This window comes from Brachypodium distachyon, chromosome 5, assembly GCF_000005505.3.
Source record: "Brachypodium distachyon strain Bd21 chromosome 5, Brachypodium_distachyon_v3.0, whole genome shotgun sequence".
Classification (NCBI taxonomy): domain Eukaryota; kingdom Viridiplantae; phylum Streptophyta; class Magnoliopsida; order Poales; family Poaceae; genus Brachypodium; species Brachypodium distachyon.
In genome coordinates, this window is record NC_016135.3 from 26,179,756 (window position 1) to 26,205,475 (window position 25,720).

The window sequence follows — 25,720 nt, forward strand, 5'->3', positions numbered from 1 at the left end:
TATATCTGGACTGATTACCACACCAGGTTATTATTTCAAGGTTATGACAGTCCATGGTAATTATGTTGGCGAAAAAATAAATTGCAGTAGCTAGCATTGGCTGTACAGAGTATTTATGTTGGTGAACTTGCAACAGCTATTGGCAGAAAAAAGAGTTGACAAGGTAGCCGTGCCTTGGCATTCCATGGTTTAGACGAATTGTTATTTTTATCATCTGATTGCAATGCAAAATTTGCATTGCTTTCTCGTCAATGGAAGTGCCTCCAACAAAGCATCTCACAAGTTTGTTTGTAGCTAATCTTCAGTGCTCTTCAAATCTGTGATTCATATTCTGCGCTTGAATGGGAAGTATTTATACACTATGTACACTTGATGCCCATGAACATATATTTTCAAAAATATTTTTGAAATTCAGTGTTCAAAACTAAATGTTACTCCCTCCGATCCATAATAGGTGTATCCGATTTAGTACAACTTTGTACTAATTTTGTACTAAATCTGAGATACTTATTATGGATTGGGGTACAAGTTTTAACGGTACAAGTTTTAACGGTACAAATTTTACCTGAATTCATTTTATTTACTTTCACTTCTTCTCCATGAGCCATGACCAAAGGAAATACACACATGGTTACAATTCAGAGTTCCTAATTGACATCTCATTTGCAGTATGGCACGAAAACTAATAATAGGAATTGCAGCATATTACAGTCTATGTAAAATTATCTTGGAATTTCGGATGATTGGATGAACTCTTTCTCCAAGCTGTATAGTCTAGTTCCTTCGCCGCCTTTGTTGCCCTTGAATGACTGATCATTTGGAGCATTCTGGCTCACTCTTGTTGTCTGAGAATTGTCATGAACCTTTGAACTCTGTACGTCAAGTGTTGTTTCCACTTGCCTCATTGTAGGCCTTTCTTCACCTTTCAGACTTAAGCATGATACTGTGAGTCTTGCAACCACCGCAGCATCTTCAGCCCCTCCCTCCTCAACAATTTGTGTGTCTAGAATATCTAACAAGCGATTGTCTCTTACTGTTGACACAAAATGGGATGCTAGGCTTGTGACTTCTGATGAATGAGAAGAAAAAACTGGTGTTACCCTTGTCAGTAGCTCTGCTAGGATGACGCCAAAGCTGTAAACATCGCTCTTCTCTGTGAGTCGACTGGTGTAGTAGTATTCAGGATCAAGGTAACCATAAGTTCCTTGGACAGCTGTAAGTATTCCTGTCTCATCTATTGCAATTGACCTTGAAGCTCCAAAATCTGACACTTTTGCTGCTAAAGTATCAGTGAGTAGTATATTTGCACATTTGATATCTCTATGGTATACTGATATGGAAGCAGCAGAATGTAGATATGCAATAGCCCTTGCAGTTTCTAGTGCAATCCTCAACCTATCTTTCCATGACAAAGGGCTCTCACTTTTGCCATGCAGATGAAACGAGAGAGTTCCATTTGATATGAACTCATAAACTAGCAGAGGAACTTCTGTCTCGAGGCAGCAGCCAAAGAGCTTCACCACATTCCTGTGGTTTGTCTGTGAAAGTATGACAACCTCATTGATGAACTGATCGATTTCCCGTTGGAGGACGATTTTGGCCTTCTTGATGGCCACAACACGCTGATCAGATAAGATGCCTTTGTACACCATGCCATGGCCACCACCACCAAGGATGCGATTATGGTCAAATTTGTTGGTTGCTTGCTGTAGCTCTTCCAAGCTGAAAATTCTCGTTCTTTCGGCTATATCTTTGTTTGAAGAGATTAACTGTTGTAGAAGCAATCCATGGTTTTTCTTGAAGAACTTTTGTCTCAACTTCTTGACCCTTCGTTGCTTGAGTTTATTGGTGATTTTGGCAACACCCAAAAGTGAAAACAGTAGGGCCAAACCAGCACTTATTGCAACCAGAGTGATTAAACCTGCAGAAACGGAAGTAAGGATTGATAGTACAGTATATGCCGCATGCATTTCAAAATTTTGAACTGAAAGTTTGTAACTACTCAACTGTACCATGACAAAGGTTTTCTTAGAATATTTATCAGAACAATCATATAGGAAGTAATTTTTCTTTCCAAGGTCAGTGATCACAAGTCACTAATATATGAAACACACAACCCTCTGTATTTATTTATTTTTATTTCTTAAGACCAATGCCTTCAGAGCTTAAATATTATGACGACTGACCTTAAAACTGAGGAATGCAGGAGTTAGTATTTTCTGTAGCCGTTCTACTGATGTACTGCATAGCAAATAACTATCATAATTCTATGGTCCTTGATGATAATTAAGTAAAACCTTAGGCCAAGTAAATGAGTTGTATTTGTACCTGGGAGGCTGATGATGCTTTTCGTTGCTGAGCAGCGGTATGTCCCTGGTATGTTGATGCAGGTTCCTTGCAGGCATGGATAAACATCTGGCTGTTGGCACTCGTCGATATCTGAAAAAGGAGGGGAAAAAATACAGTTGAAAAGCAGAGGGATGTCGTAAATAAAAAATACAATATTGCTTGTCGAAATAAAACACACAATTTGCTTGAGAAAGCCGAGGTTTGTTGAAATTGCAGTTGAAGCCTCTAAACATTGAACAAAAAAGGTAAAAATTTGTGGTGCATGAGAATACTAAGAACAAAAGGAAGAAAAAATACAGTTGAAAATCACGTAAGGATCTATCATCTTACTTCAAAGTTCATTCCAAGATACTACTGTCAGCAAGCAACGAAAACACCACCAGTAAACGGACTAACGGAGTACACAACCCTCTGCACACCGGCTGCCGCCAGCTGCCTAGGTAACTGCTGGTCACCATGGGTAGGGGATGGTGATCCTGCCGCAGGACTCCAGGCAGGAGCAGCCTTGCCTGACGCCAAAAGGGTAAGGGACCTGCCGCAGGCCTCCAGCAGCCTGCAGCCGGGCAAGGCTACTGGAAAAGTGATTGCCACAAGGAGCTGAAGTGCCATCATTGTTGGCATGAGAATTGAGAAGCTTTGCTTGTGGTTAGGGAACGGAGAAGAACCATCTTGAGTATGATGCTGTTGTGGCATGGCTTTGGAAGTTGGAACTAGCTAGACAAGGGTGGACCAATGATCGTTTCCTGCTTCTTTTTTAGTAAAGGAAAGTAGAGATAAACAAATACTCCAGTGATGAGTGCAGTATTTACCTTGGCATCCATTAGAGATGTAAGGGTTGCCCTCGTATCCATTCAAGCACTTGCACCATAGCCGCATGTATTCATTGTCCTTGTAGACCATGACGCTGTTTAAGGTCGTGCACATTCCTCATTCAACTAATAGCATGTCCTTGTCACGGTTCACATCCAGCGACCATTCCAACACCGCCGGAACCACTGTTGAATCAGCAATCTTCTGTTGTTCTTCAGGGTAATTCAGCTGCAACATGGCCCCCTTTTCCCTGAACCACTCTTGATCGGCTATGAAGAACACTCCGTATCCCGAGTCATTGCCACGTGTCTGAACCAAGTGATTAAACCGGACGCTAAAGGATGAGAGACCTGGCTCCGCGACGAGCATCTCGCAGCAGCCGAGGCCAGAGCATGAACTAGCGTTTAACCCATTCCCGTACTGGCAATACGTGGCGCATACACTAATGTACCGGTCCACATCATCAACGAGGCCGACTACGAGGTCGCATCCCATGGTCATGAACTGGTTATGTTTTGCGGACACCGTCAGGCGGCCGGCGGTGGGTGCCAGGCTGGCGGGCCACGTTCCGTTGAACGTCTCCAAGGAGGATTCCTGGAGCATCTTGGTGTTGATCCGCACCGTGCCATCCAGCAGGGAGATCTCGACCACTTCCGCTGATGCCGTGCCACCACCTCCTACGAAGAGCTTTGGCGGCTGGCTCGTCTTGTTGCAGGTGAGGTTGAAGCCCTCACGGAAGCACCCTTGCCCGATGCCGAAAGGGTACGGGACGGTCACATTGCCGCACGCTTTGGGGCAACCAGGCAAGGCTACCGGAGCGGCTAGTGCTGTGGCTGTAAGAAGCTGAAGCATCAGTGCTGTGATCATGGCAGTTGCACATATCTTAGCTTTTATGGAAGGAGTAGATGGACTAGTTGGTCTCATCTTGCAGACCTTTGCTACTTCCTGCTTGCTCAATTCAGGACTCAGGACTATATATAATATATATACACACTCTTTAGCAGAAGCGAATGAGTGTGTTTAATTACCGCCCTACCTGCCGTAGTGAGCAGGGTAATTGAACCTGGTACGTCGCTCTCGTGTTAGTCAAAGTGAACGGGACAGGATGGTCGCACACTGATTAGTTATCTAATGATCCTCTGGTCTTACTTGGAAATAATGTGTCACGACTTGTCTTTAGCAATAATAACGTGTCTTCGTGGGAATTTATGTTGAAGGGGTCAGTGATTTGCTGCTTAAGTAACGAATGGTACTTTGTCAGTGATGTGACAATCTTCTGTTTTGCGTGGAAACTCATGGCCAACTTAAACTCTTATGTATACCTATAGTGGACTTCGTGGACTATGGTGTCATCGGTCAGTATGTTCGTCACTGGGTGCCATGGTCGCACAGTACCATCCGGGGCAAGGACGTGCCACTGTGTCCACGAACCCGTTAACTCCAGCGTCCAGACAACCAAGAAGCGGCAATTTTGACGACTGGGAGCAAAACACAAAATACCTCAATGCTGCTGGACCCCCGCTCGGTGGGAACTCACTTGGGCATTTCATCAAACAGCTCTCCTGCACTGCCAAGAACCCAAATTGAACTGAGGATTCGTGGCTATAAGCCTATAACCATATTCACGAGGATCGATCCTGTATCGAGTCACTCACCATTAATCCCCCACCAAGCACCAAGCACCAAGCACCTCGCGAAGAAGTTAGAAGAGGTGGACTGCGCCGCGATTACGGAGTGCAAGGCCCCTCTTCACAGCGGCTGCCGCTGGCCGCCGGCCGCCGGTCGCCTGAGTACCCGCACCATTCGCCGCGCCGGCCTGCCGCCGACCAGAACCCAAGCCGCGCGCTAGCATATTGTTCTCCGCTCTGTTATCTTTTTCTTTTTAGGGGAACCGCTCTGTTGTCTCTGTTAGCCTCGGTCACTCTTCCAATTCACACGGCCACTGCGTAGGTCGTACGCGGCTGGGACGAATCGCGGCCCAAATTCAGCGTACGCTGCTATCTTATTTCTTTGCCCTTTCCGGGTACGTTCTCCGTTTTCTAGCCAGCCCATGGGCCTCCCGGAAGTACCTACAACTAAATGCTAGTGAATGGAAGAAATTAAAGCAGTGTTTTCTCGAAGAGTAATGCACCGCATGTCCTAACTCTTTCGTAAGTTATTTTTTGAAATTTTTGAATCCCAATTGTTTCGTAAATGGTTCACCGCAGGCCCTAATATGGCTCGGGCGAATGCCTACGTGGCTGTCTAGGCACACTTGTCAGGTGCCAACGTGCACCTTTTTTTATTGAAAAAACATTCATGGAACCTTCGTGGCTCTTCTCGTGCCCCATCTATCCGGCGAGGCCAAGGTCGCCGGCGTCAGGGTACCCCTGCGGCTCCGACACGCGTGCCGCTCTTCCTCCCCCGCCCGACGAGTGCCCCTGCCGCTAGCGCTCCTCCGCCGCCGTCAGTCTTGCGCTGGCCGTCGACGTGGCTCCTCCGCCTCCGTCCCGATGTGCGCCCCTCCTGCTCCGACACGCGTCGCTACTCTTCCTCCATCGCCCGACGCGCATCCCCGCCGCTCCTAGTGGCGACGTGCTTGGTTCACCGGGGCGTAGCAGCAGCGACGGGGCGCCGCCTCGGTTCACCGTCGAGGGCGACCAAATCAGCTTCTCCCCCTTCGATTCCTCCCTCTGTTAGCCTCCCCATACCTTTCTTACCAAAAGCCCTCGGTCAATTCCAGTATTGGCGGCCTTTGGTGAGCTCCCAACGTAAGCCACCGCTGCCGGACCTCCGCGTCAATGCTGCTGCTCATGTCCTCCTCTCTTAAATTAATCGTGTCCAGAGCTTGCCGTACACCCACTGAGCATTAGCCCTCTACTAATGTTAGGATACAGCGAGCTAGCGCCGTGTGAAACCGTCGTGGCTCGCCGGCGAGCTACAACCCTCCCCGTAGAGCTAGTCCACCGTCTGGAGGTTCCTCTCGTCGCGTTGAAGCTCCCGGTACCAGCGTCGCCCACTGCCGTTGACCTTCCCCTCCGGCGAGCTGGGAGGAGGAGCATTGCCAGAGAGAGAGAGGGGCAGAGAACGGAGATGACCAGAGAGAGGGGCCAAGGAAAGAGCAAGGAAGGTGCTAGGGATGTTTTTGCAAAAAAGGGTTCACATTGGCACCTGACAAGTGGGCCCAAATAGCCACGTAGACACCAGGCACGCGCTCGAGCCATCTTAGGTCCTGCGCTAAACCACTTACGAAACAATGGGGACTCAAACGTGCAGTTTCAAAAAATTGGTACTAATTTGAGACTTTTACGAAAGAATTAGAACTTCTGATGTATTTTACTCTTTCTCAAAAAAAGAGGAAATTAAACAGAGGAAAGTTTTTTTTTTTTTTGACCACAGGAGTGAAGTTAGCACAGTAATAGTGGCATGACGATACCTTGGCATCCAACAGCGATGTAAGGATTGCCTTCGTACCCTTCCGAGCAGCGGCACCCTACTTTGGATACCCCAATGCTGGCAGCGAAGCTGTTCAAGCCTATGCATGTCCAACCAGAATCCTGGTTAAACATGACCAGATCACCATCGCGTTCCACCTCCAGCCACCATTCCAGCACGGTTGGCACGCTCGTCACCTTCCTGCTGGCGCCATAGAAGAAGCTATCGAAATGGAACGTGCTATTCCGCAAGGCGCCGACGTTCCGGCTGAACCACTCGGAATCAACCACGAAGGCGCCCCCGAAGGGAACGTCCACGTAGTCGTAACGGGCCGTCTGGGCCAGGTCCTTGAACTGGACCCCGTACGCGGGCAAACCCTGCGTTATGGTCGTCTGGCAGCAGCCGACGCCCGAGCACGAGGCGTCCTCGAGGCCCGGCAAGGTATCGCACAGCGCGGCGCAAGCGCTGACGTACTCGTGCCGGGAGTCCCCCTGGCCGTCCCGGTGGCCGGCGACGAGGTGGGCGATGATGTTGCACCCGACGGCCACGAAGACGTTGTGCTGCGTCGACACCGCGATTGTGGCGTTGGGCGTTAGGCCGCCGGACCACGAGGCGCCGTTGTCGACACCGAGAGTGGTCGCGTTTAGAACCTTGCTCCGGATTCGCACGGTGAGGTCTGAGAGGGAGATGGCGTCCACTTCCACGGCGTCGCCCAGGAAGAGCTTGGGTGGATGGCGCGTCTCGTCGCAGGTGAGGTTGAAGCCCGGGCGGGAGCAGGATTGCCCGATGCCGAAAGGGTAGGGGACGGTGATGCTGCCGCAGGACTCCGGGCAGCCCGGCAAGGCTACTGGAAAAGCGGTGGCCACGAGGAGCTGAAGTGCCATCACCGTTGGCCTGAGAAGCTTTGCTTGTGGGCAAGGAATGGAGGAAAGGAGAAAATTCATCTTGAGCATGACGCTGTGTTTGGTTAAGCCTGGCCTTTGAAACTGGCTAGACAAGGGTGTGGTACTACCGCTGACCGTTCTCGTTTTGTAGGAAAAATCGTTGGACTTCTCAGTTGACTTCAACTTCCACTCCAACCACGGCAGTATAGGCTACTGCTGATCAAGACACACTACAAGTTAATTCGTCGTTGAGACCACGACCGAAAGTTCAATTGGGTGGCACCGAAAGCGTATGTCACACTTCAGCTCCTAGCTAGTTACCACAAAACAAAGCGACTTCCCTGCTGAATGAATTTGTCACACGTTTTGGCGTTTTGCTTTTCGAAACTGGAAAAATTCATTCCACCTCCCCGATAGCTAGGGAGAGCTGTGAATGTTGTATGAGTTTTTTTGTTTCACGTTTAGATTCACTTTTCACATATCTCGGAAAGTTTGAGTGTTTGACAGATTACCCAAAACACTTCTCTCAATTATTCTTGTGTTTTTCCTATGTACTCTCTTCGATCCATAGCAAGTGTCTTGAATTTAGTACTCCCTCCGTCTGTTATTATGTGACTCAAATTTGTCTAAATATGGATGTATCTATATATTAAAATACATCTAGATACATATAATAGAAAGTTACTTAATATGAGACGAAGTGAGCACAACTTTGTACTAAATCATGTACTTCCTCTAATCTTAAATTCTTGACTCAAATTTGACCAAATGTGGATGTATCTATTCTTAAAAAGCGTCTAGATACATGTAATATTTTGACAACAATTTAGGATCGGAGAGAGTATTTAACATGCAATGACATTTTACTCATATATTCGTCTATTTATCTGTATTGTAATCGTGTGATCCGGAGAATGACCCACAGGGCGACCACGTTTCAAGGCAATGTGTATATGGGCTCAAAATTTGTTCAGGCTAGCCGGTCATATGGCCCAGCTTTAAAGAAAAGAAGCTAGACAGACTAGTGCCCATTGGATCGTGGGCCCAGGCAGGCGTCCGGCCTGTCCGCGCTGTGCAGTAGATCAAGGCCACCCATTGTAACCGGTATGCACCTTTTTTTTTCCTCCCTCTGTTCTGGTTCTAAGCAATGAAATTTCGTTTTCATTTAAGATGTTTCCAGCAAATTTCGACCTCAATCAACACGAAGGTGCCGGGCAAGCGCCAAAGCAATGAAATTTCCTTTTTATTTACGCGCACAAGACTTATCCAGTAGCGACGGCGCCTCTCGTCTTCTTCGATCTTCTTCTTCCACGCCTGTCTTGCCTAGAAACTCTTTCCGGTCCAACAACACTGTGCACTGCAAGCAAAATGCTGCTTAATTACTACTCTCTCCGATTCTAAATTGTTATCGAAATATTACATGTATCTAAACGTGTTTTAAGAATAGATATATCCATATTTCACAAATTTGATTCAAAAATTTAGGATCAGAGGGAGCACCGTCCTTAGTTGACTAACCGTTAGAATGGTAAGCATACATGTCGAGTATAAAAATATAACTCCTGCATCGGCTGCATGGGCGGTGGCTAGCTTGCAGAAATGCAGCTCTCGTGTCGGTCATGTGGATCAATAAATCCTTATGCGTGTCAGCATAACTCGTCAAGCGACGACCACAATACATGAACTCTGATATCCAAGAAATTTGTTTTGACGAAACACATATCCAAGATATAGAATTGCCACGCGTATCGTGCAGGAGTACCTGCGAACAGCGACACGATGAGTATAGAAACCACACAATTCCCAGCCGGAGACTTGTCCGCTTTCGTATGAGCGAAGCGATTGTAAATTACTCCGTACAGTACTAGTATGTCTGAAGACTGAATAAAGTATACTCTGCGTATACAGTTATACACTATACAGCCCTCCAGGGTCCAGGCCTTTAAGTAGTAGCCGGAGCCCACTTCCTAGCTCGCAAACCAGAAGCTCAGCAGCAACCAGCTTCAGCTTAGGCACTACAATGGTTAGGGCGTTGGATCTCTCCGTGGCTGCCAAAGGCTTCGCGGCCGGGGCCGTCTCCGCGCAGCACGCTGCGCCCGGTACCGTCGTGGGCTTTGTCTTCGTCTTCGTGGCTGCGGTTGCGATCGTGGCCATGGCCGCGTTCGGCTGCGCCGACGGCGCTAGCGGGCCTAAACGCCGCAGCCATTGGGGCGGCGGTGGCGCGGGAGGCGGCGCCGGCTGCGGAGGTGGTGGAGGAGGTTGTGGCGGCGGAGGCGGTGGAGGAGGTTGTGGCGGCGGAGGCGGTGGCTGTTAATTAATTAAGGATGCGCGTCTTATGGGGGGGGACTACGATGTACGATCAAAACCGAGTTCTTGGCGTGTACAGATGTACTGTGTATTGCTGTGTTACGGGACTATATGTATATATATACACGTACTCTCCGTAATATTGCAACACTACTGTAGATATGGGATCTCGTATTGCCTATACGTATATTTGTACTACTCATGTACCATTTGTGATTGTTTTGCGTAATTGCAGTTAGAATAAAGGAAAGTTTGTGGATCTTAATAAATGACATTATATTTGACATAAAAACAGCATATGTTTGCTAAACAAAAACTGAGTAACATATTTTTCCATAGGATTGGGTAAATGTGGCCAACAAGTCGAGCCGTCCCATCAGCACCGGTCATTTCCCTAGGAAAACAAAAACAAATTATCGGCACACGTATGAAAGTGTAGTGTCCACAGACTCACTTGTCATCCCTCCATACGGGTATACGGGTACACACGGGTATGAATTGTACATCCTCGTGCCCGTACACGACGGGCACAAGATTTTCTTGTTTACATACGAAGAAAGAGCTATGTGCCGCCTAGCCCAGCAAAATTACGCCCCGTCTTTTCATGCCCACCTCTGATTTAACTTTGCCGTGCAGACAAGAACTCAGCGATCAGCAATGCAAGCAGGCGACAGCCGACAAGCACACGCGTCGCCTGCAACCACATCCACACGGATGTTAACGATGTGAAATGCCTTTGAACCATCGATTCATCCAACAGTTCAAACTTCAAAGACGTCAAACCTCACGATGTATACACACTCGGCCGGGCGACATCCGGATTAGGGAAATATCTGCGTACGACCGCGTACTAATCAACGCCATCGCAATCTACAGAAAACAACACTAGTCGAGGACTTGTTACGGGTTACGTGAGAGTGAAGAACAGAGCAAGCTGAATAAGTCATCGGCTGACATTTCTCTGCTCCAGGTGCAGCTTCCAAGCCTTCAAATACTGACACCGACCGGCCTTATAACTCACATCACAGACAATCAATCGTTAAGCACAAGCTAGATACGATGGTTAGAGCTCTGGGAGGTCTCGCCGCTGGCTCCGTGCAGTACTATGCGCCCGGCAGCGTCGTGGGGCTAGCATTCGGGTTCGTGGCCGCCGTTGCGATCCTGGCCATCGCCGTGTTCGGCTGCGCCGGCCACAAGAGAAGGCGGAAGGGGAACAAGCCTAAACGTCGTCGCGGAGGAGGAGGAGGTGAAGACGGAGACGGCGGCGGCTATGAAGGCGGAGGAGGTGACGGGGGCGGAGGCGTAGGCTGCTGAGGACGGCCGGCCATCATGATTACACTATGTAAATTGTTTGGTCAAAGGTCAACATATAAGAGTATTTTGTATTCCATATTTGATATTGTGGTCTCTTGGACTGTACAAATTGAGTAGTGCCTTTGGAAGCATGTTGCACCGTTTCAACGGCTATGTACAAATATAAATTGTCCAACTAGGCGAGTCCACTACGTCTATATTTAATTTAGAAATACTATATGTTTTTTTAGCCTCTCTATGTTTTTCTCAAAATATTAAACCATCAGCAGGCTCGAATCTATTCTTCTTTCTTATAGAGGAAGCTCGAATTTATTAAGCAAAATTTGAGAGGAAGCTCCAATTTATTCAGTCCGTGAATCCCTTTCGTCAATAGTTTGGTCTTTGGGTTGGTTCGGTACATCGGTTTGATAACCCATTTTAGAGCATTTTCAAAATAAACCGGCTTTTATCTAAGCACCTAAGCATTGGTGCTTGTGTTCTATAGGACATGTGCTTAATTAGACACCTCTAGTATAGAAATAAACACTAGTGTTCGAGAATAAACCGGTTTAATTATGTAGCACTAGTTTAAGCACTTTGCATTTGGACATGCTCTTATACCAATTGGACCGCGATGGCTGAACCACAGGGGCCCATAAAACACCATTGGAGACTGACTATGGGCCGTCCCTGTGTTTCACTTGTGTCCGTGAGCGAGTGCCGGCCCGGGTTATTAGAAGGATTTCGGGCTCCCCTAAAAAAAAGAAGGATTTCGGCTAGGCCGGGCTAAAAGAACTGCTCGATCGTGGCGTAGAGCTTCGAAGAGGAAGCACGGCGTGGGCCAAGCAACCTCGATGAACCTGTCTCCATACTTTTTTTTTCTTCTTCTGAAAATCCCACCTATCAAAACGAAGACACAAGAAAGAAAAAAAACAGCAATATACAACACGGTGCATGGCTTCTTTGATCTTGCCTCAAAACTCTTGCCGGTCGAACCATCGTTCGGTGCTGGATAAAACCTCACGTACGTCTCAGCATATATAGGATCGATCTATAACTAACTCGTCAAACCAACAACCGATCAGGCTCAATCATCCAAGAGATACAGAACGCAACGGGACACGCGACACGCGTGGCATGTGGAAGCATCTGCGTACGGCGACGCGACGAGTGCAGAAATCTCATTTAACCGAAAGGGCGAAGATCAAAGTATATCTGAGATAAATTATAGGGAACTGACTTCTGATTGCGGCACGTACTACATCGTGTTATTCCTTCCGTCCTCACGGTCCGGGCCCTTCAACTAGTAGTCCAGTCGACCACCACCCCTTCGTGGCTCACAAACAAAAGAACCGCTCAGCCAGGCAAGATCTGGCCCTACACACGATGGTGAGAGTGCTGGATCTCGCCGCGGCCACCGAAGCGTTCGGCGCCGGCGCCGGCACCGTCGTGGGTTCAGTCTTCGTCTTCGCGGCGGCGGTTGCGATCGTGGCCATGGCGTTGTTCGGCTGCGCCGACGGGAAGCCCAAGCGACGCCGCCGCTGGGCCAGCGGCGGTCCGGGAGGCGGCGCCGGGTGCGGAGGCGGTGCAGGATGCGGCGGGGGAGGCGGCGGCTGCGGGGGCGGAGGGGGCGGCGGCGGAGGAGGAGGCCCTTAATCGAAGGACGTGCGTCTCATTGCAGGAGGGGGCGGCGATTTCTTGACATGGAGTTGTGTTAGTGCCATGTTGTTACTGTGCTCACGGGATTGAGTGTTGGCTGTACAAATATTCGCGCTCGATGTATACTTTTGTATGTAAGAATTGCTTGTGGATGCCATTTTGTTTTGTGCTTGTGGAGCTAGGCGATTTCTGATCATGAACAGCAGATGAAACACGAACTGTGTTAAAACAGTGTTCCTTTCCTTTGTGTCATGAATCATCGTGAGTTCTGCAGCGACTGCTGGGCCGGGTTCGTGTCGTAGAGCGTCGAAGAAGAAGCACAGCTTGGGCCGAAAATATATGGAGCCCATGTAGAACGTTCAGGGCCAAAGCACACGCTGGAGTCGGTTAAAACAAACACACACACTGTACTCCGTAGTGTGTTGCGGCCTACCGGAACGAGGAAACACGAAAGAAGATAAACATGAGAACGGTCAGCTGCTATCCCTCGCAGACCTCGTGGTACAATACAACGCAACGAAGTAAGGATGTTTGCTCCATGGCTTGCATAAGCCAAAGCACGCCGAGAATGATTGCATCTATTCCCTTTGTCTTAATAAGTGATTCAAATTTATGAATGTATCTATATTAAAGAGCCTTTTTCCGGTACCCTTATACTGCTTGAGGAGAGGAAGCAGTATATAATATCCACCCTTGGTTTCTAAAGGGTGGAATAGACATTTATTTTTTGAGATAATCCTTAATTAGGAGTAAAATGTCCGTAGTGGGCTTCAGATACGGCCTATTCTTTGTGTTCGCCTGTGTGCTCTTGCCGGCGGTGCCGGTCGACCTCCCTAGCTAGGCTTTCATGGTCGTGGCCCTCTAGATCCTGCCATCATCGTCCTCACCTGCAAGCCCCGCCTCGACCTTGCCGGCAATCACCATCGGCCTGACTGGCCGAGCCCTTGTCGACCTTGCCGGCAAGCCCAGCGGGCGCCGGCCGTCTCAGGCTCTCAGCTCCCTGACCACAGCATGCAAGTGAACATCGAAGCAGTGGGGATATCCGTCATATAACTCCGAATTAAAGTTCACAAGGATGGATGATTTTCTCTTTGCGAAGCGAACCTAGCTAGGTGTCTAGGTGTGCATAGTCCGTAGATCGTCAGGCACATCACCATCTTCTGACTAATCATGAATGCTCTGTCTAGGATATGGATTTAGCACTTTGCATCGATCATGAGAATTCACTTATATTTGAACTAGAGGCATGTTGAAGCAAGAACAGTTCGGAATCCCCACAAAGGAGCCTGAGACGGCCGGCGCCGCTGAGCTTGTTGGCGACGTCTCCAGTCTCGACAAGGGCTAGGGCAGTCGGGCTGATGGTGCTTGCCGGCAAGTCCGACGGGGGCTGGGGCTGGCGAGGCTTGCAGAGTTGCAGGTCAGATCGATGATGGCAGGATCTAGAGAGGGCCATGACCACGAGTGCCTTGCTAGCGAGGTCGACCGGCACCGTCGGCAAGAGCAAACAGGCGAACACCGGATGGGCCGTATCTGAAGCCCACTACTACGGATGTTTTACTGCTGATTAAGAATTATCCCCCCTAAAAAAAAATTGTCTTAAAAAAGAAATGTCTATTCTACCCTTTAAAAACCAACGGTGGATACTGTATATTGCTTCCTCTCCTCTAGCAGTATGAGGGTGCCATAAAAAAGCTCATATTAAAAGACATCTAGATACATGTAATATTTCGACACTTAATATAGCTCATATTAAAAGACATCTAGATACATGTAATATTTCGACACTTAATATAGCTCATATTAAAAGACATCTAGATACATGTAATATTTCAACACTTAATATGGGGCGGAGTGAGTATGTTCAGAAAAACTGAAAGAGAGAATGATTGTGTCTACGGGACAGCTTGAGTCATCAGAGTAACCTGGTACTGTAACAGTCTCATTTGCTTTTAACTGTGTTGAAAAAAAATGCTTTATTCGTTTTGACTGTAAGCATGAAGAAGCAAATCCAACATTTGTTTATGTGACCGAAATATTGAAATTATATTCACGGCTGCACTTCTGAACTGTAGCTATTGCTAGCAAGGCAAGAAATTCAGAGGTTTCACTTCGTACGGTGATAGCAGTATAGTTATATGGATAACTAGCATATATATGTGTTCTCCAAAGGAAATACTTAATCAGCAAAAACATTGGAATTTATATATCCTCTCTGACTCTGGAGCATAGCTATCCAGTAGCACAGGGGGCCACTAATTTAAAGCGATCGAACAAGGAAAAGCAGAAGAGGGGCAAGAAAAGGAAAAGAGGCAAAAGCTACAAAGATGTTCCTGCATTCCTGCTTCCATTTTACAGGGCTGGCTGCCTAGCTAAACTATGATGGCACTTGCGGAATCATGTCAGCAGAAAGACAAAGCTGAAAAGAAGCTAGCTGAGGCAAGCAACAAAGCCCAGCGATGACAAAAGCATAAACCAAAGCTACAAAAGGGAAAAGGTTCAGAAAACGAATTCTGCTACTACTACCTAGCCTGCTGCTTTGCTGCATCGATCATTTTGTTAGCAGTCTTCTTCTACCCTGTCTCTGGCCTGTCAGTGTCGTGCATGCTGCTTCCTATGTTTGCATCATGCCATACCCCCTTTTATGTCTTTGCTGTGTGTGCGACTTCTGAAACTATTGTCAGTTTTGATCTCATCACTTCAGGATCAGGCCCAGGGCCAGGCCACCTTCTCCTTTGCATGCACCGCCCGAATCATTCCATTCCAAAGATCGGTGTCTGAAAGGCTGCCATATTTGGGGAGTAGTATCCAAAGGGGCTGGGCGTCACGGAGCTTTCATAGGTCCCGCCACTGAATGCCATGGGCGTCGCGAACGGCACCGAAGACGGGCAGCCGTTGGAGTTTTGCTCCTGGTCCTGCTGCTGCTGCTGCTGCTGATGATGATCTTGCTCTTGCTGCTGCTGATGATGTAAGCTGCCTCCGCCATTGCCGTAGCATTGTGCCGCTGTCATTGTGGCGGCATTGTGGGCGTTGGCGAAGTCCAGGTTGACGCCGGAGCTGTAGAGGCCGTAGCCCAGCCCCTGCAGGTTCCCCTGCTGGTGGTGCTGCATGGCCAGGAACGACAGGTAATCGTTTTCATGCTGGTTGTACTTCATCGGGAGCGCCGTGAACGCCAGCGAGTGCGGCGCGATGCTCGGGGCATCGACGTCGGAGATCACCGGAGTGGGCTCTAAAGCACATTTGCTGCCCCGGTTGGCGCCCGAGGCGGTGCCGATCGGGAGGTTGCTGCTGCTGATGCTCTCGACGTTGTACCGGCCGATCTCAAAGTTTGTCACGGCGTTCAGGCCGCGGAACTTGATGGCCGCGATGTCGTAGGCTTCCGCGGCTTCCTCCTCAGTACCTATGTCAATGCAACATTTTTAAATTTTTGCACTAAGGTCCACATACTAAGTTTCTCATGTCAGTATAAAATAGTGGTAGCAAGATCAGTGCAACACATCGAACATATGGTTCATGGACATAAATATTCAGACCACGTATGCACGAGAATATGCCATGAGCTTTCAGTTCTAGCTAGACAGCAATGCAGGCTACATCATTAAGGCTTTGGACTAATTGGCTTGCTACTGACAGACCCACGGGTGTGGTGAGCTTAGTCAAAAGTAATAATGGCCGTTTCAGCATGCAAGGCGCTCCTAATATAATCACATGTCAGATGCTTTGTGGAAAGCTGGTCGCCAACAGTAACTATATTCCAAAGACCAAATACAGGTTGCTGCTACATGCAGTGCACGAAGAAAGAAAGTGTTCGGGTTGCCATCGATCTATACATAACAAGGCAAGCAAGCATGCATGGTCGTGGCTTCTTCTTTTTCCTCCTCTGGGTAAAAGCCCCCAAACCATCATAAAAGACGACAAATTCGAATCAAATGTGGGCATGCCAAGGATGCATCTGGTCAAACCTGATGATTTTGACCTAGATAGAATATGTCGACGAATCTAGCGGCAACACTAGTACGTTCAGTAAATAAATTAAGATTGAACCTACATGCAAGGCACAGTATTATAATGTGATGGTTAACGAAAAGATGCGACGAATGCTTGCTTGGAGGAGAGGGCCAACACGTGTTCACTCTTACTCCTTGGAATGCTTTCGGAATACTACCTAACAAGTTTAACAAAAGATTGTACCACCCTTCACTCCTTAATCTATCCATAATATATCCACATCGTCCCACTATGTCTGTTTTCCTTTTGGAAACAAAAGAGATAATGTAGCTGGTAAAGACATCAGATCATGCCTTAAATTTTATAGATATCCTGGTTAAATATCCAATGATTGTAACACACTGGCAGTACTGGATAATAGGTGACATGTATATATGCATTCTTTCTTTTTAGAGGTGAGGGAACCATGTTTGCGCATCCAGGTACAAATAATATGAAATTCATATGGCGTATACTCACTGAATGTTCCGAGGTAGAGGTCCTTGTTACCAGCCACCCTCCCGATCCTTGCTTGCCATCGACCATGCTGGTGATGTCTACATGATTGCATTGCATGCAAAACGAACACTTTTAGCAAACACCATGCAAGAGGCCACACATGATATTTAATCCACGAGTGAAATAAAAATATGAACCTTGTGACACCCCTGTAGATAGAAGCACCCCGGGAGAATCCACTACTCTTTCTGCACAACAATACAGGTTTTTCTCTCATTAAATCCACTTGAAAGACAAAGCTAAATGCTGAAACATGCATGCATGTGAGCGTGCACACAAATTAAGCTAGTGCAAAATTGGAAGCATGATCATGATTAGCCTAGTTCCTATATGTACCTCCGAAGGGAAGCTACAAACTCCTGGCGCGTCATGTGCTTCATCTCCTCAAGCTCATTTTCATAGTCAGCAACCTGAAAAAGAACACTTGCCCAATAAAGATGTGCCCACGGAAGCATACGCATGGATATGCAATGCATTTACTATGCCTTTTCTTTTGCAGCTGCCAAGATCGAGTTCTTTCAATCGGTCATGCAAGTATATGTATTGTTGTCACTCCGTGATCTTACCGGGAAGTTGGTGGTAGTGCTAGCACCCCAGTACTTCAAAGCGGCAAGATCATACGCCCTCGCTGCCTTCTCCTCCTTGTCATAGCCACCTGTTCAACAACAGTAGAGTCAGTACTAGAATCATCCACCACATCCTAGTTGCTCTCACAATCAATCTGAAGAAGAACTACAAGCCTTCTTACCGAGATACACTGAAGAAGACACCAGAAGCAGCAGCCATCGATGAGAAAACACATCATCGAGAAGTAAAAAAGTTAGGCACAGCCAAGGACGGAACCGGTTATGATCAGCCAAGTAAAGAAGTTGTGTGCTGACCTTGGCGGCCCTTGCGGCTCTGGCCTTCACGCCGGCAGCTGTTGTCCCACAGATGCGCTTCGTACCGACCCGTCCAACGATGCCTAAAAGATTCGCCAAAATGGGCAGCACAATCAGATTCAGCCACAACTTGATCGAGCTATATAGGAAGAAAAATCTTCAACAACTTTACTATTTCAGTCCGTTCTGTTCTTCCACATGCATGGTGGACTAAGTTGTGGACGATGGATCGATCTACGCACCCAAAAAAACAACCAGCAGAGCAGCTACCTAAGGCAGTTCTAAACTAACATCTTCCAGTAGTTTGCATGCAACAAGTACTAGTATATATACTGCTCAAGATCAAGAAGCCAAGCAGGGCATGCACATAGCACTTGTAGTTTTCTTGTGCAATAGACGGATCAATCAATCAATTAATCGATCGATCACCCTTTAGCTTGCTTACCGAGTGACGCCACGGTAGATGGAGGTCCTCTGCCCGAACGAGTCCACGGCCTTCTTCGTCTCCGGCGCCGGCGCCGCCACGAGCGGCAGAGCCAGCTTCGCCTCGGCCGCCTGCTCCTCCAGAGCCACGACCGGCGGCGGCGCGGCGGGCGACGTCCCAGTGCCGCCGCTTCCAAGAAACCCACCGGCGGCCAGGAACTTGAGCTCTGACTCGTACATCTCCGCCGCCGCTCCTGCAGGCACAACCGGCCCGCCACCGCCGCCATTACCGTTCCCCCCGCCGCCGCCGAGGAAGTCCTCGAGCTTGGGCGGCGGCGCGGCCCCGGCGATGGCGGCCAGCTCCGCCGCCGCCCCGCGTTCCTCCTCCTCCATGCCACCTGCACATGCGCCCATAGACTGATTAATGAGAAAGAAGAAGAAGAAGAAGAAGAAGAAGAAGAAGAGAGAGATGGATCGAGGCCATAGAGGAGTAGTAGTAGCAACTAACAGTGGTGGGCGAGGGAGAAGTTGAGCCATGGGTAATGGTGATGCTGCTGCTGCGCGGCGTCCATGTCCATGGCCGTAGTCAGAAACTCAGAAGTCCTCCTCGAAGCGAGCGTGCGTGAGTGTGTGTTTCGTTTCTCGAGAGCTGAAGCGAGAGGCGATTGGCGTCCTCGGGAGGTGAATGAAGAACCAAGAATGGGCGGTGCAGTCCAAGGCGTTAAAATAGAGAAGCAAGGAGACGGAGCACGGCTCGCGAGGGGGCCAGGGCCGCGGTATATTTCTATGTGGGTTTCGACAGAGGTGAGAACGAACGAGAGATGCTCTTTTACTCCGGCCTCCGTGGCTTTTTTGGCCGAAGAGTCGGGGCACTGTAGCAGCAGCTAGCGGTGGTAGGAGTTGAAGGACGAGTATTCTTCTACGGCGATGAGATGAGATGAGATGGTGTGTTTTACAGGTGGAGGCAAATGGTACGGGCGGCCGGGGGGGCGGGATATCCTTGACCGCCTTGGAAGCAAAGGCGGCCATGCATGCAGCAGATGGATAAGTTCGGCCGGCCTTATTCTCGTACAATTGATTTTACCTGGCCGTTCGATGTGGCCTCTGGCTTCTTCTACGCCGCTCGATCATCTTTTGTGGTGCCACGGCACCGGGCGTATATATACAGGAGTATGTCGGGGCTGAAGCTACAGGGGATCGGTCGTGAAGTGGGCCAAAAGGCAAAGGCAAGTGCATGCGGCATGGTCCTTACTCGAAAGGGACACCGAAATTCAGGACTCTGCTGTGCTGACGACCGTGTCGTCGGAACATTCAGACTAGCTAGCTACTACTCGTAAGACAGTAGTGCTTGGCGAGTTGGCGTGGCATTGACCCGTGATAGTATACACGCATGATTAGCAGTGGAACCAACCCGTAAAACATGATGTTGTGGGAGAGAGCGGGATCGGGGCCTCCGGGGCTTTATGCCTCGCATGGAGGAACCGAAGGAAGCATCGCCGGCCGTTGTTGCCTTGTTGGGGCCCGTCGTCCGGGGACACACATCCCTTGATGAGCAGTCCGCGGGAAATGCTGGATGGATGGATGGATGGCCGGCCAGTGATTTCGTCGCTCGCTCGCCATGCGGTGCATGCACGTGTGAGCGATAAGTCGCATGTTTTTTTTACTTACAGATCAATCGACATGTATTTGATATTCATTTCTTAAAAAAGAAGACGACCTCCCTTATGAATATCCACATCCAAGCTTAATTTCATTTCGCCAGGTGTCCGGGGGGAACAATGTTCGGCTAACTCGGTCAGTTTGGTTGCCGGAGTTCAGTAAAAACTTCGCCAGTTAATTTGGCGTACCGTTGTGGCGTTGTCAAGGTTTCGGTTCCATGGGGTGATAATAATTAAAACCTAATCTCAGCCGTGTTACAAAAACCAATTAAGCTTTTCAATCGTGTGATAAATTTTGCCGAGACTCGGAAGATCGACTACACGCAAAGGCATCGCCCTGGATCCTTCCTTCAGGGCGGCACGTGCCGCACGGGCGCCGTTGGCGACCATTTAGGCTGGCTGGCCGGGCAGCGCGCGCCGCGGGGCGAAGTCGGCATGGATGCACGTGAGGGACGCGTGCGCCGTACCTTTGTCTTCCCGGCGCTTATAATTACCGCGATGCTCTCTGACGTCCCCGGTGCATGCACGTGCGGCGTGAGTGTCCGTTCGTTCGTAGAGAATCCATGTATGCTGTCCGGAAGGGGGCTAGGAAATGGAATCTGGTCAAAGACTCTGAACCGGAGTGGGTAGAGACTAGAGAGGTGGCGAGGAGAAGAGAAGAAGAAGGGGGTGGGCGTCACGTGGACACGGCCATTTTTTAAGAGCCAGCCAACGTCGACGGGAATTCGAAGAAATGTATGGCAATTCGCTTGGCGTACGACCGAGTTTTTCACACTAGGCGAATCGCGCCTGCTCAAGATCATGCTAGCCGTGGACGGAGTTTGATCGAGAGGAAAAAAATTCACTTGAATCTATATGGTCACATACGTGATACGTTGAAAATTGACTACTAACTCTTCTTTTTTCCGGCTAGACTACTAAGGGCCTCTTTGGATCTTCAAATCCTAAGGAATAATTCCTATAGATACCATTTGGATCATAGGATTTGCACCGAATGAATTTCATGGGATAGGAAATTTTCCTCCAAATTTTGGAGGAATCCAAGCATGAGGTCTAACCTCTTTAAGGGCCTCTTTGATTCACGGGATAGGAAAAACGCAGGAATAGGAAAATCACATGATTGAAATGTCATGCCCATTCGTATATATCCTATAGGGTTTGTGTTAGACCAATGTTTGTTTGATTGAACACAGGAAAAACAAAGGAATTTGAAAAAGAGGTTGGAGTGGATGAAATATGGAATTTAGTGCAATGGAATCCTTTGAAAAAGAGATTGGAGTGAATTTTTTTGTGCATGGCATTCCAATCCTATATTTTTCCTATTTCTATGTTTTTGCAATCGTACGATCCAAAGAGGCCCTAACTGTTTTTTTTGGGGTAGACTACTAACTGTTGTCGTTCACTTTTGTCAGCATTTTTTGGATCAGGTTAGCATTAAGTCAAACAACCCGCTCCGATACAACACCATTTTTATCGTATCATAAAGTTTATAAGTAAATTCGGTGTACGGAATTGAGAAAAAAACGAAAATTCACTCACTGCAAGGCACTTGAAAAGAAATAACATAAATCCAAACGCTATAGCTGCCTGGTGAAAGAGATAAACGAGCTTCCCTAAAAAAACAGATAAACGAGCCGGCCTCTTCCGTGAAACAGGATAATTAAACGAGCCGGCCTCTTCCGTTGTGCTCCGAATGAACACCTGTAACTTGCATCGCGGTGGAAGAGAGCCCCGGCATGCGAAGGCGGTGGTGACCATAGCCATGCATGGACACCACCAACCCCAATTAGTAGGTGTCCTACGGATAACAACGGATCCTCTGTTCCGGGAGGGGGCACGTCACAGGAAGACACCGGATGACTCACGGTCCAGATAGGGACGAGAAAGGCTAGCAGAACATGCCCCCCCACCGATTATTAGTTAGCTGCTAGATCATGCGAAGCTGTTGTTGGTTAATCAATCATCAGTACTACTTACGTGCGTGAGTGATTCCGAAGGGATTCCATATAAATCTATCGGTGGATATGCATTGCCTGCCGCGCAGCACACGTAGCTGCTGGCTTCGCGCGCTTTGCGTCCCGTACGTACTAACCAAGCTTAAACTAAGCAGAATGCATGGGCTAGCTGGCTAGCTGCCTCGAGCGATATAATCAGACCGGTGAGCCGAAAAAGGCTCGACGCTCTGCACGTGCCTCGCACTACCGGTGTACTAGTGCTAGCTTCTTCTAGCTGAACCGCCTAGCTGTTGTTAACATGTTCGTGGTTCAGGTGTGCAGGGGTTGTACCGTAGTAGGTGTCTGCACTCGACAGAACCCACACTGCGTATGCATGCAGATTCCTCCAGAAAAATCTCGTAGAACTCAAGAGCATGTCCGTTCAACACACGCTTCTCCGTCAGACAAAATGAACGTGGCGAGTGAGTATGTGACTTAGCGTGTGTTTGGTTTGAGCCCCAATCAGCCCCATCAATTTTTTGGCAAATTTTGGCATGACCAAATTTTTGGCAAGTGGAAGTTGTTTGGATTACAACCATTGTAATGGGCCAATTTTTTGGCAAACTTAATGTTCCCATATTTGGTTTGCAGCCAACGTAACACAAACCTTTGAATGATGCTACAATTTTCCTTTCGAAAACTTTAATTAGCATGAACTACTTCTATTTTCTGGAGGTAAATCTAGAAGTAAATGATACAGTAGATTATAGAAGTGGATTGAGACAGATCAAAGCACCGAATCACTTGAAAGGAGATAACGTGGAGATACTTCTGATATGATTCGATGCATGCATAGGAGGCCTGCCGATTGCAGCGATCGGTGTGCATAGCCCGACGAAAAGGAAGGAAAAAAGATAAGAATAGAAGATATAGGAACTGCATTCTTCCGTATTCGTAATTCATCCAGCGAGAAAGACGTTACCAAATCTTTGGCGAAGCTTTTCCCCGCCGGCAACTCGCCAATGCTTCGCGTGGAAAATCGCAGGCGTGGCCCCGGTGTGCTGGGCGAGCCAAAATTTTGGAGTCCATCCAAACAACAGCCAAATGTCACCAGCAAGCCAATCTTTTGGTAAGGTCAGTTTTGGTCATAAACCAAACACACCCTTATTATCTGAAGTCTGAACGCTGAAGCTCTTGGTTTGGGTCATGCAAGATGCAGCGGCCTGACCTCCGAGGCGAACATACACATTGAGATTCTCGCTTAGTTTCTTTTTTTTACAAAAAGATACAACGATCCATTCATTGTCAAAGAGGGTCGCGCGATGCGGCCCGGGAACAAAAGTTTAGGAAAGTACAAAACTCATGAGAAAGAGGGGGGTTGCATACACTACGAATGTATACTGTTTGAGCGCCCAAGACAGTATATGCGTCTGAGAGACAAAATGAAAAAACATGAACTAGATAGACCTCTGCGTGATCCGTTCTCCACGGCGTTCTTGCCGGAGACCCGACGCTTTGCAGTCAGAATTTAGCGCCCGGATGTGTTGAGGAATGTGAATAAGGAATGGAGATGGGGTAGGAGGTAGCATGTGTGGGTGCTGTGCGGATCGATCCGTCCTGACGTCGCACATCCGATCTTCCGCGCGCCTGGACATTGTTCGCCAAGCTGCGGCGACAACTCCTGGATCTCGACGAGTGCACGCGAATACGATACCTTCGCTGCTGGGTACTCCAGCAAACCTACAAGCCTCACACAAAAACTAAACAGCGAACCATCTCCCAGTAGTACATAGCTGAAACTAAAACCTGACTAGAACAAATTCTAGAAAGATGATTGCTATGGGCTGGCGGTCAAAGAAATTCTTAATTCGGCGACATCAATGGTCACGGTCCTTCATGAAAGTTTGGAACACTACGGATGATATACGTCTTGGTCAAATTGAGCGGCGGCGGCGAATGGCAGCGACGACCGAGCCTGAGCGTCGCCGGACGGCGGGACAACAGCTGTAGAACGGAAGTGGAGGAAACCAAGGACGCCGGCCGGGCGGCGCATGCAGTGACAGAGCGCCGAAACCGGGAGGACGGCGGCTGAGTGGCAGTGGCGGAAAAGCCGCTCCGATGTGAACTGAAACAGCGGCATATTAGCCACGATCTACAGAACGAAGGAGCAATAAGCCACAATTTGTGGACGAAAATGTCAATATTACCTCCTAATTCAACGGCCAGATTTGATTATACTCTTCCCTCCCCCTAGACAGTATCAAGGTCCCGTAAAAACGGCACGGCGACGCGCGCCGACAGTCAAATTAAGACGGTAGCGGTTCTGCACTTCTGCTGACAGTTGACAATGGCGTACGTGGCGATAAGTGTGCATCACGTTTCCTACACGTGGAGATGGATGACGAGCATGCACATTACCTGAAGGTCTCAGCTGAGCTCATGTGCCTGCAGAAGAGGAAAAAAGGAGGCGACAATGTGACTATGAGTATAGCTGGAGGGGCCGCACATGCACGCGATGACTTGGTACATTTTGGGGGTAGATGACTTAGAGATCGAGCAGAGACCTATAGCTAGGGGACAAGTACATACAAGTGTATCGCCTGGCTGTTCGTTTATGGAGTTGTCTATGCACGGAAGCTGGTAGAAAGGCTACGTGACGGTAGCCCTTGTATGTAATCCCTCAATCTCATATTCAGTAACTCAAATTTGCCTAAATATGAATGTGTCTATGATTAAAAAATGTCTAGTACATATAATAGAATGTCATTTGATATGAAACGGTGTGAGTACATACTTGCGGGCGATGGAAAGACAGGGTTTACAAGCAAGCACTACTAGCACTAACCTGTGAGCAGAAAAAACGGGAGAAAAGGCAACCACCTCTCTCATCTCCTCCGGATGGCCACCGGCGGAGCCAGACTAATGCCTGGTATGCAATGCATACCCAGATTTCTTGGCTGAAACTTTATTACTACTAGTACTCTTATCACTGCTTAGTATACATGTGTATGACAGTGGTGTATTAGTATAATGCTAGCTGCCTTTTGAATTCCAACCGCATGGCTCACCAACATCTTGTCTCGTGTCAGCATGGCTTGCTTTTAGGACACTGCCTTGCAGATAGGATTAATTAAGTTTCATTATCGGTGAGATCTTGATCATGATTTTTCATATTCATGTGTCTATCCATTCGATGGTTTACCTGCGTGTAGTGTGTCGGTCTAAATATGAATGTAACTGATGAATTGAGCCGAAATCTAATACGACTAAAATTGTCAGTCTATCATATATACGCCTGCCGCCGTCTCCTCGCCTCCCTTGGTACACGTACTCTCTCGTCGACTAGTTTTTGGTCAGAGAAAAAAAAAGCATTGCATAGTTTTTGGTCAGAGAAAAAAAAAGCACTGCATACCCACCTTTGAAATCCTGGCTAGGCCCCTGCGGATGGCAATGGCGCCACCACGACGTGTCTCCCGTCGTCAATGTACAAATATATTGTCTGTTTGACATGGAGTTCAGGATGTTATTATACTTGTTTGTTTGACATGGAGGCCCGTCGGTATGTGTACTCAATATCAAATCAAAGGCTTCATGTTTGGAGTACA

General features: G+C 48.2%; 2 protein-coding genes across 2 annotated transcripts; both read right to left on the reverse strand.

Moving 5' to 3' along the window:
- Positions 1–544: 544 nt before the first annotated feature.
- On the reverse strand, positions 545–7,891 carry LOC104581450 (wall-associated receptor kinase-like 8). The gene is made up of 3 exons (XM_024455661.1): positions 6,575–7,891; positions 2,329–2,439; positions 545–1,921 (listed from the first exon to the last, which is right to left on the reverse strand). The coding sequence occupies exons 1-3, from the start codon at positions 7,524–7,526 to the stop codon at positions 723–725; spliced, it is 2,262 nt and encodes a 753-aa protein (XP_024311429.1). The 5' UTR covers positions 7,527–7,891; the 3' UTR covers positions 545–722.
- A 7,007-nt stretch (positions 7,892–14,898) lies between these two features.
- On the reverse strand, positions 14,899–19,487 carry LOC100838963 (AP2-like ethylene-responsive transcription factor AIL5). The gene is made up of 9 exons (XM_003580659.4): positions 19,032–19,487; positions 18,546–18,921; positions 18,101–18,183; positions 17,968–17,976; positions 17,786–17,874; positions 17,556–17,629; positions 17,357–17,407; positions 17,181–17,257; positions 14,899–16,113 (listed from the first exon to the last, which is right to left on the reverse strand). Exons 1-9 carry the CDS (start codon positions 19,099–19,101, stop codon positions 15,467–15,469), a joined length of 1,476 nt encoding a protein of 491 aa, XP_003580707.1. The 5' UTR covers positions 19,102–19,487; the 3' UTR covers positions 14,899–15,466.
- Between the last annotated feature and the right edge of the window lie 6,233 nt (positions 19,488–25,720).